The sequence below is a fragment of the Corvus brachyrhynchos genome, unplaced genomic scaffold (genome assembly GCF_000691975.1).
Source record: "Corvus brachyrhynchos isolate BGI_N302 unplaced genomic scaffold, ASM69197v1 scaffold60, whole genome shotgun sequence".
NCBI classification, from domain to species: Eukaryota; Metazoa; Chordata; class Aves; order Passeriformes; family Corvidae; genus Corvus; species Corvus brachyrhynchos.
The window spans coordinates 2,055,643-2,073,525 of record NW_008236767.1 but is presented as its reverse complement, the minus strand read 5'-3'; the positions used below and the strand labels follow the sequence as shown (position 1 = coordinate 2,073,525).

The following is a 17,883-nucleotide window of genomic DNA, read 5'->3' as shown; positions in this document are numbered from 1 at the left end:
TGGCTGTATGGTCACAGATTTATTTTGCAAAGTTACGTATGTAGGTGACCTAACAGTCTAACAACAGATTTTTGTGGTCACAACATTATGGCAGAAAGTTTTCAACTATCTGAACTGGAAAATATGTAAATTTTATTTATGCTTTAGAGCATTTGCACTAACCCAAGGACATGCCTTCCTCCTGGTCTTACTAAAAGCAACTAAACAAGAGCTGCTCTCCCAGGTTTGAACGCGTGGGTTGGAAAATAGGCTCCTCTGGTCCCTGCTTCATCCTCCCCTCCTCTGTCAGAGGCCCAGGGATACCTGGAGCAGCAGGGCACAAGCTGGTGGCTCACAACAGGGTCACTTCAACACAGAAGAAAAGGATCCTGGCCCAAGGCTCAGAGCTCCTGGGCTTGAGCAGCAGCTACCGAGGCAACATTGCTCCTGCTACAAAAGAACAGAGCTGTGAGAACTACAATGAATCTTCCCCCTTTTCTTCCAACAAAACCTAATGCTTTAATCTAAAATGTAGGTGGCTGCATTGAATGCACTGCATTGAAGATTCATCCCTGAATACTTGGCCACTGCAAGGAAGCCCACTGGGAGCTTCAGTACCTTTCTACAGTGCTCTCTTTGCCTCCTGGCTGCTGCCAGTTTTGCTTCTGACTGATACCCATGGGAGTCAGCACTCCAAAATCTGAAAGTATTTACCATGAGCAAAAATGTGCTGTTTACATGCACATACATACATGCATTTTCTGTTTTGATTTATAGAAGGGGATACAGTTGCTGAGCTCTTGGGGAAAGAGATGCTATCCACACACACAGGATAAATGAACTACTGGGTTTTTAAAGCAGCTGCCTTTTTCCTCCCATATGCAGCCCCTGATGAATTAAAAAAATGTATTTAATCCAGAAAAATTATTATTTTAGAATGTTCTGAATAGTCTCTAGAGCTAGACAGATTTTAACATATATTTTTTATTAAATATGTAAAAAGATAAACGCAAGTCAAGTTATTCACATATTCAGACAAAAATCTACTCTATCATGCGACAATTTGTGGATAATGTAAAATGACTGATACATCTGAATAAGACTTTTGTATCTATTATGCCATTACTTATCTATTTATAATTAACAATACATATGTTTACATTCCTTTCAGTTTACATTTAATATATAACCAAAGCTTTATGGTGTGCTATTTAGTAAAGGTAATTACAAATGCATATTAAAACCATAACAGAAGAATGGGTTACTCACAGGGGGTGGGGGGGAAGGACAACTCTTTACCCTTTCAGAACACTGCTCTCCCCTCAGCACAGCCACATTTCTGGTGCCCCCAAAGTATTTCACTGCCCTGGCTCCTTACATCAGTCACTCCCCCCTTGGTACAAGCAGTGAGAGGGCTATGGTCCTCAGATCAGAAACAGGATACAAGGAATTTTCAGGAAACGAAGTTCAGCTATTCTTTTAATTTTTTTTTTCTATGTGCTTCAAAAGAGAGAAAAGGAGAGAGGCACAAGAGCCTGGCTATGAACCATCTGGGGAGCTCAGCAACCCCAACCATTTGCACCTTCAGAAAATGTTTTCCCTTGAAGTGCTCTCCATGCATCTGCTCTGTTATTGGCAGAAGGATGAACTCTGGTAAGCAGAGATGTGCTGATGAAATTAAGTTTATATATAGCCTGATCCCAAACTCCTTGCCCCATTCAGAGATCCCATAAAGGTTAAAGGACATTCTGGAGTCTGGAAAAAAAATTAGTAACTGCTCTTCAACAATATTATGAAGAACTACTGTTTATTACAATGACAATTGTAATAAGTACATATGTTCTAATAAACACAAATACAACAAAAATGACAATTCCCCCATTTGTGGTGATTCTTGGAAATACTTATTTTGGAATAAACACAATTTTGTAAACCAGACCTTATTTGTAACCAATTGAACTGGGAGAGGAAAGCGCTGGTCTGCAGGTTGCAGTACTTTGATTTCATCACTGGGTAGGATGTGAGGTCAATACTGGATGCAGAGCTGGGAAAACCAGCCTGCAGGGTCCAGAAACTCTTCTGCTGTGCAGGGGAAGGATCAAGGAACTGGAAATACCTGTTCTGGTGCTCAACAGTATTTTATATATTGTTGGTGGTGCAACACAACAGCAGGGTTCTCACATTTAACTAAGAGCCACTTAGCTGCAGAAGATTGATTAGGAATGGAAAACTGCATGTGCATGTGTGTGTGCGTGCCCAGGGGCTGATTCACTGGGAACCTTTCTATGCAAGCATAAGCTGGGGACTTAATGCTTTAGGAGCCTATGAACACCTAAAATGATTTAGCTGTTCAATAGGCTGTGGAGTTTTTCAGTGAATGCCAATTGCGATGGGACTTCCACGTACCTGCTAAATCAGCACAGCAAACCAGAATTCAGAAAATGAAGTGACAGACCAGGAAACCAGGCATTAAATAACCAGAGACTACAGTGCACAGGGGTATGAGAGGAACAAGGAATGCTTTTTATACTTCAAGATACCTCTGTTTATAAAATACCATCATTTAGAACAGGGCCATGGGACCACACTGGAAGGGAACACTCCCACTGCAGACATCTCCAGTGCACACATGGTTCTGCACCACACTGGCCTCGAAGGCGGAAGGACAGCCAAGTGCAGAACCAGCTCTGTGCCCCTCAGTCAGATGGTCCCCTTCTGATGTGTGCTCTGTCTCCAGGAGGACTCCTCACTGCCTCTCCATGCTTTGGAAGCAGCCTTAAACCTGTGAAATGTTCACCATCCACTTATAGGGGAGTTCAGGGTGGGGTTCGGGGCCCATGCTGTTGCTGTTTTCCCCCATACTTTGCACTACTGACAAAATTTCTGTCTTCTATACTTGTATGGCTGGGGCAGTGGAAGGGGGAAGGAAAGCAAAAAGAAATGGCTGGCCTACTTTCTCCTTTTCTGAGGGGCGGAAAGCCAAGGAGGATGGGACCGTGTCCTGCAGCTACACTTGTGTCAAGGAGATTTCTCTCCTCCCTCAGTACTGAGCTTTGTGGAGGTAGAGCTGCAGCTGGAGGCTGGGACTGGATTCCTCAGGAAAGAAGAAAAGCTGGGAAATGTCTATTGACTAGTTAGGAAACTGGGTGGGTTTTCAAAAAGCTTATGTGGATGTCTGTTCCTCCAGAAATAAGCCAAAAAACATACCATGCAGCTTTCTAACAAGCTTCCTAACACAGGGGTTTAAATCTCCCAGTGAAACAGATGCTCTGCCTTTCATCTGTGAAGGCAGGAAAGGAATAAATGTGAGCAACACAAGCGTTTTCCTCCACAACACAACCTCATCGTTATGGCTTGAGTATGACATCCACTGTATCCCTTTATTCCAATTGTTCGGCCAAATTGATGCCCCACAGCAGATGTACTAGAAAACGCAAAAGCACCACAAAGTGAGAGACACAGCTAGTGGTACAGAACTCCTTGCCACACAAAATGCCAATATAAATATGTTAGAAACAAGTTACAAGTGTATCATACTTAAGACGAAAAAGAAAAAAAAATAAATATATATATTTTTAAAGAGCAGAACAAATCTCAAGCAGCCAAGTGGTGAAGTTGCAGTGATGTACAGTAGGTGATGTAGCCCTACAACCTCTTGGGAAGATACACTGAAAGAAGACGTCTGCAAATGCATCTTGGCAAAGTATTGGTACAGAATGCAGTGGTTGGCTGGCACTCACTATGGTACATAAATGTTAATGGCAGACTGGGAGTGAACTGATTTCAAGTTTGAGGCCGCACATGTTCCATTCTCCAGAAGAAAGTTCTCACACAAAACGAAAATTGTCAGAGATGCTGCATGAGTCAGTACTCATCCTGCTGCTGGGGCTGTTCATGGACTTGCTCTTCACCTTCATGCTCATCTGTGTGGCTCTCCTGCAGGGAGAAAAAGATGCCAAAACGCTCTTCAGCAGAAATCATTCCTGATGTAATCTTGCCCCACTGTAGCATAAAACTTAACAATTTCCATGCACGGAAGTACAAAATGAGCTGTTACCTGAGAAAAGCAGCATCTCATAATATTACATTAAAATGTACTTACTTTACTTCTAATTGAGGCATACGCAGTACTGATATTTCCCTAGAAAAAATGTCAGCTCTAAACATCACTGTCATCTGTTCCAGTGAGCAAACATTTTGAATAGTTAGATGGTGATACGCCAACAGTTAGATACTGTATCATAGCATCCTGATGTCCTCCCATTTTCAGCTTGTCCAAGGTTTTCTGAACCTGTCTGCTGTAGTTTTCACACAATCTTCTCTCAAGGTTTAGATGACTAAATGGACAAGACACTTTTACTATCACCTGCTTTAAAAATTCAACACAGCCTCCTTTTTGAGGTCAGGCATGTTACTTTCCCAAAATAATACTCCCATGCTAACTCCCACAGACTTGCAAGCACATTTTCTTGGGGAGGGTGGGGGGAAGAGCCCCGTATTCACTGACTTCTAGAGCTACTGTAAAAAGCACTAATTACTAAGTAATCACTTCCCACTGTTTTTATGCACAGTATTATCCAAAGCTGTCTCTCTGAATATACATTCCCACTGGGAGATGAGATGAATCCCTGACACAAGGAAAGGCTGGATCCTCGCTGCAGGTGACACCAGTTCCAAACAACTTTCAAATTAGAGGCAACAGGCCTAGTATCCTGAGTTGACCTGAATGTTATTTGAGCTCAAAAAGTCTGGCTGACTTTTAGAGCATCCCTTCTGGACTGCCATTAAGCACAGCTGCATTTGCAGCTTTCCATCTTTCCACAGCACGGTTCACTGAAGAGATCGCTCTCGTGTACACTCTGCTCTGCATTAGTACCGCTCTGCCGTAGGCAGCTCCAAAAGAAAACACTTTTCCAAGACATTGAGCTGCCATTCAAAACCCAGCATCCCCAGTGGGGTACCTCTGCAGAACTTGCCTGGCTCCCTAACTTTTGTTAGAAGCAAGCAGCTTGAACAACAAACTTTAACAAATCGATACTGCTAAGTTTTCAAGTTTGAGGCAAGAATCAAAAGAAAAGGAAGGCCGTAATTTTAGTTCTCCCACAATAGTCCAGAGCAGCTTGTGAAATAAGCAAATTGCCTTCTGGCAGTAAAATATTCATCTAAAGAGCAAAAGCAGAATAAGGTTCCTAACATTTGCTGATACAATGGAAAGAGCCATCCATTTACCACATATAGAAACAGCCCAATTTCAATTGAAAACAAGCTTTCTATCACACTCGGGTGCCATTTTCAGGTAGAAGCCACACATCAGTCAGGGCAGCTGAAGTTGAGCATGTTTTGGCCCCCTGGGGGAAATGATGCCCTTATTACATACAGTAGGTACATCACATCAAAACAGCTTTGTGAGCAGTACCTAAAAACTGCAGCTCCTGTGATGGGCTGCAAGGGTGCAGGACGTGCAGAGAACAGGAGGTTCACAGAGAGGAGCTGACAGCTGTGAGAACGTGACCCTGCCTCATGGGGTGAGAAAACTGACACTTCTTTAGCCACAGTGAGCGATGCTGCCTTAACCCCATCTGTCCTGACCCTCCTTATGTGCTGAGGTGACCTGCTCTGGAATACACATGTTCCACAGGCCCTGTGCATGATGACTTTATGGGATGCACTATTAGAAAGCCCACCTGTGCATGGGTCGTTTACGTGCTCTGCTCTCATTCGTACAACAGGAAAAGCCTCTAAGCACAGGGAGTGGAATCTACTCCACAGCTCTGAAGAGAAGTGGTGGCCCCTATTTTGCCCGGTTTATCTTTGATGGAAATAGTGAATCTTATAATGTAACTACCTCAGAAGTTGTTCTGAGACTTGAGACACATTTCTGAGTATGTACAGCTTGTATAAATTCATGAAATGGGAACCATAAGAGTCCAATTACTTTGGGACTGTAGAATCTCATTGAACAGCATCCCCTAATAAGGAAAGTAGTGGAAGATCTACTTAGAGCATTTATTTCTGGCTTGAGCCACATGACCATGGTCATCCCTGTCTCCCACGTTGAGAGGTGCTCTCTTTTGGCCCTTAGATCCATATGCCTCAAACTATTCAGGTGTGTCTGTAGACTGAAAGAGTTAGACTACAAAAACCTGGTGTCAGGGACGGTGGGGGCCTTTTTCAAAAGTAGCAGCAGATATAGAAGCTGCTAGAGCAGAAAGTTACCAAACCAGCTGCATTTTGAGCAATTGCTCTGGGAAATTGAGTAGAGCAACTGAGATACCACACATGAACAGTGCTCCCAACTTCTACATGAACTGAACCACAACAGCCTGTGAACAAAAGCAAAAGCTTTCCTACATTTCTGCTTTAAGCCAAGACCTAAACAGCCCTGGGCTTCATAACCAGACACAGAGCCTCTTCTTGTCCATCAGTCTGAAGCTCTTTTAATGTAATACCACATGAACAAGTGTTTTACACACTGAGAGCTTGAAAAGTACGGGCCACATCTCTCCATCACGCAAATGTAGCCTTTTGAGCACTGCTCTCTGGCAACTTTGATGTTCTTGATGGAGAAGAAGGATTACAAATGACCCATTCATAATTAAAAATTACAAAGGATTACAGGCTCGTCAGCCACTTGTTAAATGACAGTAGAAGATCCCTCTTGCTTAAGCAGAGACATAATGATGAGGTTTAAGCAGTACCATAAGAGGGAAAAGAAAAGGGAGGCTCTAAAGAGAAGGAACCCAACTGGATTGATATTTGTGCTGCTCAAACTCACCAAAATCAAGCAAAAAAACCCAAAAAAGTGTTCAGTCTTAAAAAATTAGTTCTTTTTGAATTAAGCAAAACAGAAGCTTAGGAAGTGACATGATTGAAACTACACTATAAACTGGAATTCTGAGAAAAATAATTACCCCACTCCCCACCCCAAGACATGAACCTGATAAAAATCTCTTCAATGCAATATTACAATAACTAAACAGCTGGGGAATGATCAGGGACTAAACTCTATACTTGCATTCTGAATCATTCTACACACAATTCACCTAACAGCCTCGTGGGCTGACTGGGAAAGCCAAACTGCTGTTACCAAGGGATTAACCTGCAAAATACTGCAAGATAAAGAATTTAACTTGGGACAAATTCATTACAGAGAGAGAGAAAAAAAACCCCAGATCTGAAGGGCAAATAAGGGCAATAAGAGAGTAAAGTCCAAAACCAAGCAGTAGCCAGGATCTAAATCAGCACTAAGCTACAGTCTTTGGTTTAGTGCTGATGCATTTGGATCTTTCCTCAGCAGTCACAGTCCATCTGTTAAGCTGAGGAGATCAAGTCTCCCACCAAAAGGTACAAAAAAATTGTGAGGAATGGCCTCTGTATTCCTCTCTGGAGGAGCAGTGCTCTCCTGCTGCAGTGACACGCCCAGTCTCCAACAGCAGCCACATTTTAGATGAAAGCACAGTGGTATGTAGCTCACATGCAGGCATGGATGATGATTTCAACAGAGAAAGGCTTGGAGGGAAGAAGTAGATAAAACACTGGGAAATGGACTGAAGTAGAACATTTTGTAATGTTCTGCCAGCAAGGAAAACTGCAGAAGGAAAAGCAACAAATGCATTCCTTGGTGCGGAATCACTCTGCTATTTAAGCCAACAGACAGACAGATGTGGTAGGGGTATGGGGAGAAGAGGGATTTTTCTGGCTTTGCTTTATAAATAAATCACTGCTCTTGAATCCAGAAGACATTTTCTCTGACCGCTATATATATGTAACACTTTTACCCTGTTATCACATGCCTGGCAAATTTGTCTCATTGTTTATTCCTGTGAAAATAATGGTTTCTTCCTCCTTTTCCTCTCTAGCATTTACCCTGCACTGCTGAACAAATCCTCTTTCCCTCGTCAGTTCTCATCTGAGCAGTGGCACCTGTCAGCTTCAAACTTGTGGTCCTCTTGCACCTAACTTTCAAACATTTATGCCCTACATTAGCCTCTTTTAGAAAAAGTATGTTGAGTTAGTCGTTCCCTCAGCACTATGTTTGATATGAAACTAAGTCAGCTGACTACTGCTGCAACAGCTTTCTGGGAGCAGATATGGTACCACTGTGCTGCCAAGGGATTAAGTTGATGCTTGTACACTCTGGAGCCAAAGCCTTCGTCTGCTGGAGACTGAAGGGTCAATTGTCAGTACAATCCATACAGGGATTTAGCTAACATGAATGGGAGTAGTTCAGCTAAATCTCCACTGAATCATTATCCCTGAATGTCTCTGAGGAATTTAACCAGCACCCTTTGCAGCTTCTTGCTTTGTTCAGTGTCTACAACATTAAGTCTAAGATGCAATGAGATTCTTGCTTAATCTTGCAGACAATACACTTCTGAAATTTTGCTAATAGAGGATTATTTGGTTTGCACAAGGAAGAATTTTGCCTATAGCAACAGGATAAAAAATGCTAAAGAGCATTATCTTTGGAGCTATAATCATGTATTTGGCAACCTGCAGCATACATACTCCAACACTGCCACATGGGCCAGAGAAGGTTCACAGCTGTAGACAGTGAACTGCACCTCTGCCAGAATTCCTGTGATTTTCAACACGTTAAAGGACATGAATAAAAGACTTCATGCACATTGGGGGAAGATGAAAAAAACAAAACTAAGGCTCAGAACCGTATGAAATCAATTTAAAATTGTGACACAGACCCTCCCCTTTCAGATATAGCTCAGCAAACCCAGAATGCAAAACTCCACTGAAGCAGTGAAAAGCAACCAACCTCCTGAATCTTTTCCCCAAGCTAAAAAGTCTGTTGTTTGCAATTGCAAACGCAAACTTCTTTTCTGGGGAGGAGTCACAGGAATCCTAGCTGCTACAGTTCTGTTGGCCTAAATACAGGATATGACCCAATACTAAACCAATAAAATTTTACAAAATTAAGATGGTTTGTTGAAATAAAAACCATTAAGCTTCAACTTACGTGTTCATCTGAAGCATAAAGGACTTCCATTAGCCGATTGACAAGGTCATTATTCTCTCCCCCGTGCTCTTGGCAGAGAAGTTCAATCTCCCTTAATTTGCCAAAGTAGAAATCCCTTTCCTTCTCCACGCCTTCAAGTGCAAGTTTTAATGAATGTACCTGCAGATAAACCAAGACATGATGCATCAGTTTTGAGGTACACTGCAGACAAAACAACTCAGTCTAAAATTTTGTATGCTAAACAATCTTAAATACTTATTCAATTTTATAGCTTAAAATGAAGTCCAATTTTCTTTCTTCAGTGCTAAATTGAACCATACCCCATTAGAGAACAGTAGATCAGGCTCCCCCATTACTCCCTCTCGATACATCTTAACCTTGATCCTTAAAGGTCAACTTTCTCAGCACTATTTTATACTGAAGCCCAAAGCAGCAGTTCAGAAATCAGGGCTACCTAAGCTGTGTCTCCTAACTGGGCTGCCAGCAGTGTCATGTAGTGGTAACTAATAAAACGTTCAGCTCAGTACTTGCATTATTTTGCCTGGATTAATGTATCGTTGTTGGGAAACATACAGTATCTCCTTGACTAAAAATACACAAAACTAGCAGAAGGGCTCATAAAGGGAAATAGTCTAGTTAGGAAATTAGAAGGTCCTCTAGTTACAAATGTGGTATTGGTGTGCTGGTTTTCCACCTCTCCTGTTCTGCCTCCCCACTTACCAGATTTTACAGACCTGTGTTTCAGCACTCTGCTGCCATGACTGGCTGCACCTCGGGCTCCCTGCTCTGGCTGATGTGCTGTTTCTACCAACAAATTCTCTCAAATGCCAAGTACCTTTCTCTTTGCAACCTTGTTCACAGGAGTCTTCAAGCTACACTGTCAGCCTCAATTTCACCACTAGGACTGCTGCAAATAATTCATGGGCAACACAGCTGTTAATGATTAGGCTTTGTACAAATCACGACATGTCGCGATATATTTTTACACATATGTATTTTAAAAAGAACAGCTCTGTGGTAGCATGACATATAAACTTCTGTCTATCGGGGCATACACGATCAGGATAACATCAAAGTGGCTTGGAAACTTGGAGGACAGCAGTATAAAAACCAACAGAAATAATCACAGATGAAGCTGTCTACAGTAAACACACTGACCCCAATCACATCCAATTACAGCCAAATTAGCATTCACATTTTAGAGCCTGCAATTATACAAATGATTCTCTAAATAAAACATGCTAAATAAATTAAATCTTATCAGTGAACTGATACAATTTAATAGAAACTTCTGTGCTGCCAGTTCTACTGGAAGTTAATTGATTTCCTTCACTAGTAAAAATACCAGCAGAGTTCAAAAAATGCTTTGACAGCCTACTAAATCCTTTCAGTTTGTTTTTCCATGACTGCTGAGCTAGTGATACCTTCTTCTGACCTTTGATTGCACTCTCAAGGCATCCAGCAGCAGAACTGACCTGTTAGCAGAGCAGGATCTCAGAGCATCTCATTTATGTACTAATTCATTTCTAACCAGCTGCCTGAGTGTGACACTCAAGTCTTCCCTTGATCGTTTGAATCCATGATGGATATAATGACCAGTCACCTTAAAATTAACTATTTTTTGACAAAAGTAGGAATAGCAAAATGAAACAAGAGTTTACAATATTCTGGTTTATAGATAAAGACCTCATACTTAGGATGTGCCTTCTGGAACTGCCACAGCATATTGCTTGAGAGCAATGCCTGCATCCAACCAGAACAAGAATGTAACTGCTTCCAGATCTCTTCTCTGTGCTTGCTACAGCTTGGGAAAACTACGAACTTCAGCTGAAAAACTGGCAGCTAATAGCTTAGACCATCTCCCCTTCTGACCTATTTAGTATGAAGACATTCTCCTGTTTTCATTCTATCACATTCACACTGCTTAAAGAAACAAAATCATTAAACGATGTACATTTGCATGGAGTTAATCAGCTACTGGATACAGTAACCATTGTTATAACCAAACCAGACATGCTTTCCTTCAGTTACACACCAGCTACCTGTCTGGGCCATGTGAATCCGTATTTCTTCAGATACTTTGCACATCTGCATCCCACTTTTTCCTTCCATGAACTTGCCAAAAGGCTGACACTTGTTTCTGTTTCTCCCATGTTTCTGTTTCTGGACCAAAAGTCACCCTCTGCAACCCAGTTAATGGGTGCAAAGGCAGAAGTTCTTACTGACTGGTCTTCTCTCTGATGGCACTTACTGGTAGCATGAATACTCACAGGGCTGCAGAGCCAGGCTGCAGATTAAGCACAACTGTAGGCAAAAACCCATGATGGTGCTGTTTTCAGAAACTACACACAGCTAGTAGTTCCTGGGACCACTCTCCATATGTAAAAGTCCCTTCTCTGTATGTAATGGCCCCTGGTTTGTGTTGTCATCTCAGCTGCACTCAGACACTCTTCAGGAGAGCAGTAGTTGGCACAGACCAAAGACACAACAGGGACCACTTTGTTATTTTAATGCTATGGGTAATCAAGTCCCAGTACAGAGTGACACTCCTTAGAATTTCATTCTGGAGTTTAATTTACTGGCACAGTTCGAAGATGATTTTAAGAGAAACTTTAGGATTGTTGGGAGCCATTAAACTGGCAAATGTTAGGGATGGCTTACAATTATTGCAAATAGCTCATTAAGCTATACTATGGTAAAACAGAGTGTCCAGACATCCCCACTAATTAAACTTTTCTGCTACAAATTGCATGCAAGTTCAGATGTTTCCATCTCCCTTGGCTGCTATCCATGAAAGGGATGAAAAAACTATTACAGCCACATAGGACCATGATATCCAAGACACAATTCAGCACTTCTTACTCATAATCAAGACAGAAACTGGGTAATGGTGGCTGCTGCCCTCATCTCCACAACTGCTGTAGAGTAGTAAAAACCAGGCAATTTGGCTCTTCCATCATGTTCATACTGGGGGTCAGGAGAACCTGGCTCAGAGCTGCTTGCAGCATAGCTTTTTTGGCTCGTGTAATATGCCCATGGTTTACAAGTATCCATTAGTGGGAAATGAGATACCAAATGCTGTCAGCATTTAAAAAAAAGCCTTCCAGACCATTCTAGCTAGATGATGTTTCTTAAAAACTAGCTATTAAAGAATCAGTTTTTCAAATCCTCAGAATTTCTTCTTCTCTTTGGTGATGGAGGAAATCATCAGTTTTTCCTTCAGGGTTATTTGTATATAAAGCTTAAGGTTTTCACACATGGAACGTGCTAGGAATATGTTAGCAGTGGATGTGATAATGACTGTCTATTGCAGTAAAGATCAAATATTTTGATGTTGCTCAGATGCCAACCAACTCTTCCTTCCTGAAGCAAACACATTCTGACTTCTGAGTACAAATGTCACGGTTTAAGTGGCATTAAGCTGACGTTTGAACTCCGCTTGACATTGATCAAACAAAAAAGATTCCATTAAAAATATATATATCCATTCCCTGTGCAACATTTAAAAACTGTTCTGTTACAGCACCAATCTAGAGTCCATTTGGAGGGCTGGTGGACCCTGTTGTGCTCTCTGCTGCTCAGAATGATACCCTCAATCTGCAGAATGCTGTGTTTGGGATGTGGCTATCCATCCACCACCTTTCAGTGTATAACTGATCAAGAACTTGCAAACAGTGCCCCAGCAAACTGAAATCTTTGCTGATCAGGTCAATGAAAGTCTGAAACTGAAATGCCCTTAATTGTGGAAAATTATACTTGATCCAGAATAACAATTGCTTCTTCAATACAGCTGCCAGGCAGCTCAAACTCTGAGTTTTTTTCCTTTCCATCTTCCCTCACCAAGGACAAATACACAGATCAGGCCTCATTTATAGTAGTGGCATTTACACCATTCTGACAGCACAGTCTTAAGTCAGATACAGGTATTTATTCTTGTCCAGTGCAGTAACTCTTGCAGTCCAGAAATGAGAGAACGGTGTAAAGTTCCAGAGCATAAACAGAAATGAAGCCCTTACATTCCTAACATTACAGAAATATCAATGCTTTATTAATTATACTGCAGAACATTATTTATAACTAGGTAGACTCAAAAAGGTAGATCGCATTTTTAAATGAAAATGGTGTGTTAGCTTCTTAACACCTTCCTTCCAGAAAGCAGAGCACAGTGCTCTAGTCTCAATTTAGCTGTAAATCTCTTAACACCTTGGTATTACAAACAGGCTTGTTTTCTCCACAATGGCACATTAAATGATTTCTTTCAAATTCGTAATACACCAGAGCAAAGACACTATCTGGATTTTTCCTATCCAAGTGAAATAAAAGATGTATTTCAACATCTAATGAAATTATCCTACTTCAGCAAGACATACCTGTCACTCCTAAAATCATAATTTAAAAATACTGGCAAACATCACTCACCTCTGCCAGACATTATTTTTTACAATAAATCGCTTTTGTTTTTTTTCTTTCCAGCTTAGCTATTTCACTTTTGTCCCTTTGTAATTCTGGAGAGCATCATTCATCAGAAGACAATATTAGATTTCATGCCTGCCTGTGACAATGAATGCATCTACTTTTGTGCCTAAAGCAAATTTACCTGTTCACTGAGCTGTATGACTTGAGTTTCCAAATCTTTGTCTGATTTGGATGCCGAGCCGCTTGGTGCAGCTTTTTTTGCTGAAGATGGGCGAGAAGGTGTTGATCCTGGTTTAGAAGCTGGACTGGATTTAGCAGCACCTGAAAACCACAATAAATAAGTAAACAATAAACAAGATTGATCTCCATAATAAATGCATTCCTATTAACCTGATTAATAGGCAGGAATAGGAAACACAGGTATTGATTTTACAGCCATCCATCCTCTCTCTTACTTCAAGATGACAGTAGAGGAAATTCCACTGCTGTTATACCTTGGGGAAGGAAAAACCACATTTCCTACCAATCTGAGTTCGGTACTGAGAGTGAGGTAACCCTAAAACCAAAATAAACAACATCAAACCAATAATATAAAGTTCCCTTAGATCTGAGCAGCTTTCAGCTTAAAAAAAATGTGCCATTAAGAGAGTGTGCCCCCAGCCCATTACTTAACATACATAGCTATCCTCAATTTCCCTGGAGAAAGACAGAGCTGAAATAAACTCAGCTAAACTGCATCTGTGCTTTTCTCATTTTCAAATGTAAACCACCCCTGAGACAAGGGCACTGAAACTCAGAGCAGAATTAAACCCATTGGTGAACTCACAGCTGGCCACAGCGACCAGATGTGTTTTGATCTCCTTAGATTTTCCTATTTCTTTTTAATTACTTGCACTGCAAATCTGCCAGAAGAATATGGAGCAACATCTTCATCAGCAAAAATGGCAAGTAACGGGTGCGTACAGAGACTCTTTTTCTGCAGTGACTTGGCACATAAATGCCACAGCAGAAGAACAGTTGTGTGAAAGGGTTTGCAGTGCCTTCACAGGAACCTCCCAGCCAGCTCCTCACGCCTTGCTCTGCCTCTCCATCTTCCAGCTCTTGATGCTGGCTGTTTGATGCAGTCGCTCAGCCCATACACACGTGCCTGGCTCACAGCTCTCCCCCTGCCGCAGCTCCCACAAGCACTGCACTCTGACTCGCCCTTTTCCTTAGTCCCTCCAACAAGGAATAAATTTGAGATGTACTGGACAGACATCTGATAGAGAAACTGGTTTGGTTAAGAAGACGAAACAGAAACCCAGCCTCTCTCTGGCCTATTTGGTTTGACTTATTAAGCAGGCATGTGACTCAGAGGTCCTGCTTGGCAGCACCCACGTTCATCACTGTTTCCTACAAAGAGCAAAGCACAGTTGTCCAAACGTGCTGACAGGCTCCATGCCATCCTCCACCATCAAATGCTGCTGGCTCTGAAGCCTGAGCCACACAGGAGACAGCCCTAATCCAGCAGGCACCCAGCTCCCAGCTGAGCTCTGAGCTGGCAGTTCACCAGTTCCAGAGGGATTTTGCCCCGGCTTTCTCAGCAGCCACTTTCTACCCCACACCTCGCCAGCTGCTCCTCCCATAGGATTACTTGGTTTATGGCACACTACAAATTGTTCTAAGTTGTCATTTCCATGATGTATCCCCAGTGTCAGACAATGCTTTAATAAAGCAATCCATTGTAAACCCAATGCATTGAAAAAAAGCCATCACTAGGAAGAAATTGCAAGGAGGCAGGGAGAGGAAGAGAAAGCTTGTGGGGCTGTCCATATGTCCAGACCATGGAGCTCACAATGTCACTGACCTAGAACTATGACAGTGGTTCATTGGTGGAGCTGGAAAGTGATGGGAAAGGAGAGCAGCAATGGGTTATTTAATCAAGCTTAAGCTTTCCTGATGTAGTCACAGGCCTCCCTCTGTAGCAAGCATCTCCTCCCACCCCTACGGATAACTCTGTATTAACTGGGTCACCTAATGCTAACAGAACACAAACAAACAACTTGGTAATCCAGTTAGCATGTGTAAACATTTCTGTGCAAGATGGCCATCCTCCTTTTCTATGCTCTTTAACATAAGATGGATAAGAAAAAAAAACATACTGGTGGGGTTTTTGTATTTTTGTTGCGGTTTTTTCCCCTTTGTTTGGTGCTTTTTGTTTTGGTTTTGTTTCTTTCAGAAACGGGTGACTCCAATAGCTTCCATGTCAATTGCATACACAAACTCTTCGCTAGCACGTTTCAGATATAGTACACAGGCTTGCTAAAGTTGGGAAAATTCAGTGTTGTGTATATGTTTGAAACGAAACTTTTTTTCACATCATACTTAGATCAGCAAAGAATAAATCATTTGTGGAAAAACATTAAAAATGCCAAGATCTTTTGCTGCTATTTTTCTTTATGAAATCACCTAAACTTTAGCACTCTGCCTTCAACGGGGTTCAGCCCATATTTTGACTAACTAAAAATCAGCTGCTCCAGAGCAGGATTGCTAAAATGTTCTCAAAGCCAGTAAAATAATTTTCATTTGGTTTAGCAATAAACAGAAGAAAACTAGTGTCAAAATATACAAGAAAAACACACACATGAGATAAAATCACTTTGACTCTAGCATTCCAGTTGGGTCTCAAGTTATTTAATGACCAAAGCATCAACATTTACTTCTTATTGTATTCTACAACTACAAGATGCAGGTTCAGGGTATCAGCTGAAAAGTAAATGCTTTAAAGCTGACACAGAGAGAGCTAAGGACAGAGCAGGCACAAACATTTGATCCCTAGGTATTCTCTCTAATTTGCAGCTGAGGTGCCCCCCCAGAGCATGCTGAGCAAACCCCATCCCCAGTGTCTGCAGCACTGATACACGGCATTATATTCTGCCCTCCTTTGAAAGCAACAAAGCCTTTTGAATTTCTACAGCAAAGTGTTACTAAGCTTTATAAAGTCCAGACAAATCAAAAGAACTCGACTTTTGCTGCACTGCTTATGATCAGCTCTTAAATGACTATGCTATCCCAATTTGAGTAACACAGATAAAAAACAGCTAACTAGCTGCTAGAAGGTACCAGCAACAGCTGGATAGAACTTAATTGCAACAGAGAACACTTAGGGATTTCTAATTTTAAATTTCCTGGAGGAAAAAAAAAAACCTTTACTGCACATTTGTTCTGAGGCATCAGTTTTATAATCAGCTCAGAGGTAAGCTTCCATTCCAGCAGAAGCCTAATTTCATAAAATAATTAAAGGATGCTGGTTGATAGAGTAATGAAAAGTACTTGTAACAGCCAGACATCTAAACAGAGACGAAAGATCTTGATAGACTGAATGACTTGGGTGTTGAGCAATGGTTTCGCAGTCAATTAGTGCAATAATGGAATAACTCCTAATGCACTGTTCAGAGGGACTATATAATCCAAGCAGTTTAAATTCTTTCCAACTACATACCTTTCATGAAAATATTTTTATATATAACCCATTTACACATTGTGAGAAAGCACAAAATTTTATACAGGTATTTTATGTAAAAAGTATCAAATAATCATCTCTGCTCCCCCATCAGTGAGAGAACTGCACTGTAATCAGCACCATAACTGTTTGCCATTATTAATTCCTCTTCAAGCTTACTGCTGATGTTCAAAAGAAATGCAGGGCCCTTCCCTGGAAAGGAACATCCCCATGCCCCAGTGCTGGCAGCCAAAAGACTGGAAAGCACTGTGGCAGAAAAGGATTTGGGAGTCCTGGTGGACACAGAGTTGAGCATGACCCAGCAAAGCACCCTTCCAGCAAGGAAGGCCAGCAGCCTCCTGGGCTGCATTGGGAAGAGCATCGCCAGCAGGCTCAGGGAGGTGATTCTCCCCCTCTAGTGAGCACTGGCCAGACACATGAGGAATGTTTGGTTCAGTCCAGGGCTCTCCAGCACAGGACAGACATGGATGAACTGGAGAGAGACCAACAAAGAGCCACAGAGACTAAGGGAATGGAGCATCTCACCCATGAGCCAAGTCAGAAAGCTAGGTCTGTTCAGCCTGGAGAAGAGAGGCTTCGGGGGGGATCTTATCTACACCTCAAGAGAGGGTGCAAAGAAGATAGGAAACAGGCTCCTCTTCAGTGGTCCCCAAAGGATGGGAGGCAATGGACACAAAATGAAACACAAGAAATTCCATTTAAACGTAAGAAAAAACTTCCTCACTCTGACGGTTATCAAATACTGGAGGAAACTGTCCAGAGAGGTTGAGGGGCTTCCAACCTTGGAGATACTCAAAACATGACTGGATATGGTCCTGGGCAACGAGCTCAAGGTGACCTTGCTTTCAGCAGAGCAGTTTGACTGGATGACCTCAGAGGTGTCTTCCCACCTCCATGGTTCTGTGAGAACTTCTGTGACAGCATGCTCTGATTTTAGGTCAAGGCAGGACTCCAATAAGAATTTTTTTGTAAACAGTATTGCAGCTGCTTCAGTTTGGACCTGGATAACTTTTTG

At 41.8% G+C, this 17,883-nt stretch overlaps 1 protein-coding gene across 1 annotated transcript in view; it reads right to left on the bottom strand.

Annotated features, from left to right (window-relative positions):
• Positions 1-1,767: 1,767 nt before the first annotated feature.
• Positions 1,768-17,883, bottom strand: part of MAPRE2 (microtubule associated protein RP/EB family member 2) — an 88,142-nt gene continuing 72,026 nt past the window's right edge. The window contains exons 6-8 of the mRNA XM_008644912.2: positions 13,548-13,687; positions 8,951-9,109; positions 1,768-3,915 (exon numbers count right to left, since the gene is read on the bottom strand). Of these exons, the coding sequence (XP_008643134.1) occupies positions 3,844-3,915; positions 8,951-9,109; positions 13,548-13,687 (371 nt within the window). The 3' untranslated portion in view covers positions 1,768-3,843. The remainder of the gene's footprint in view (positions 3,916-8,950; positions 9,110-13,547; positions 13,688-17,883) is intronic.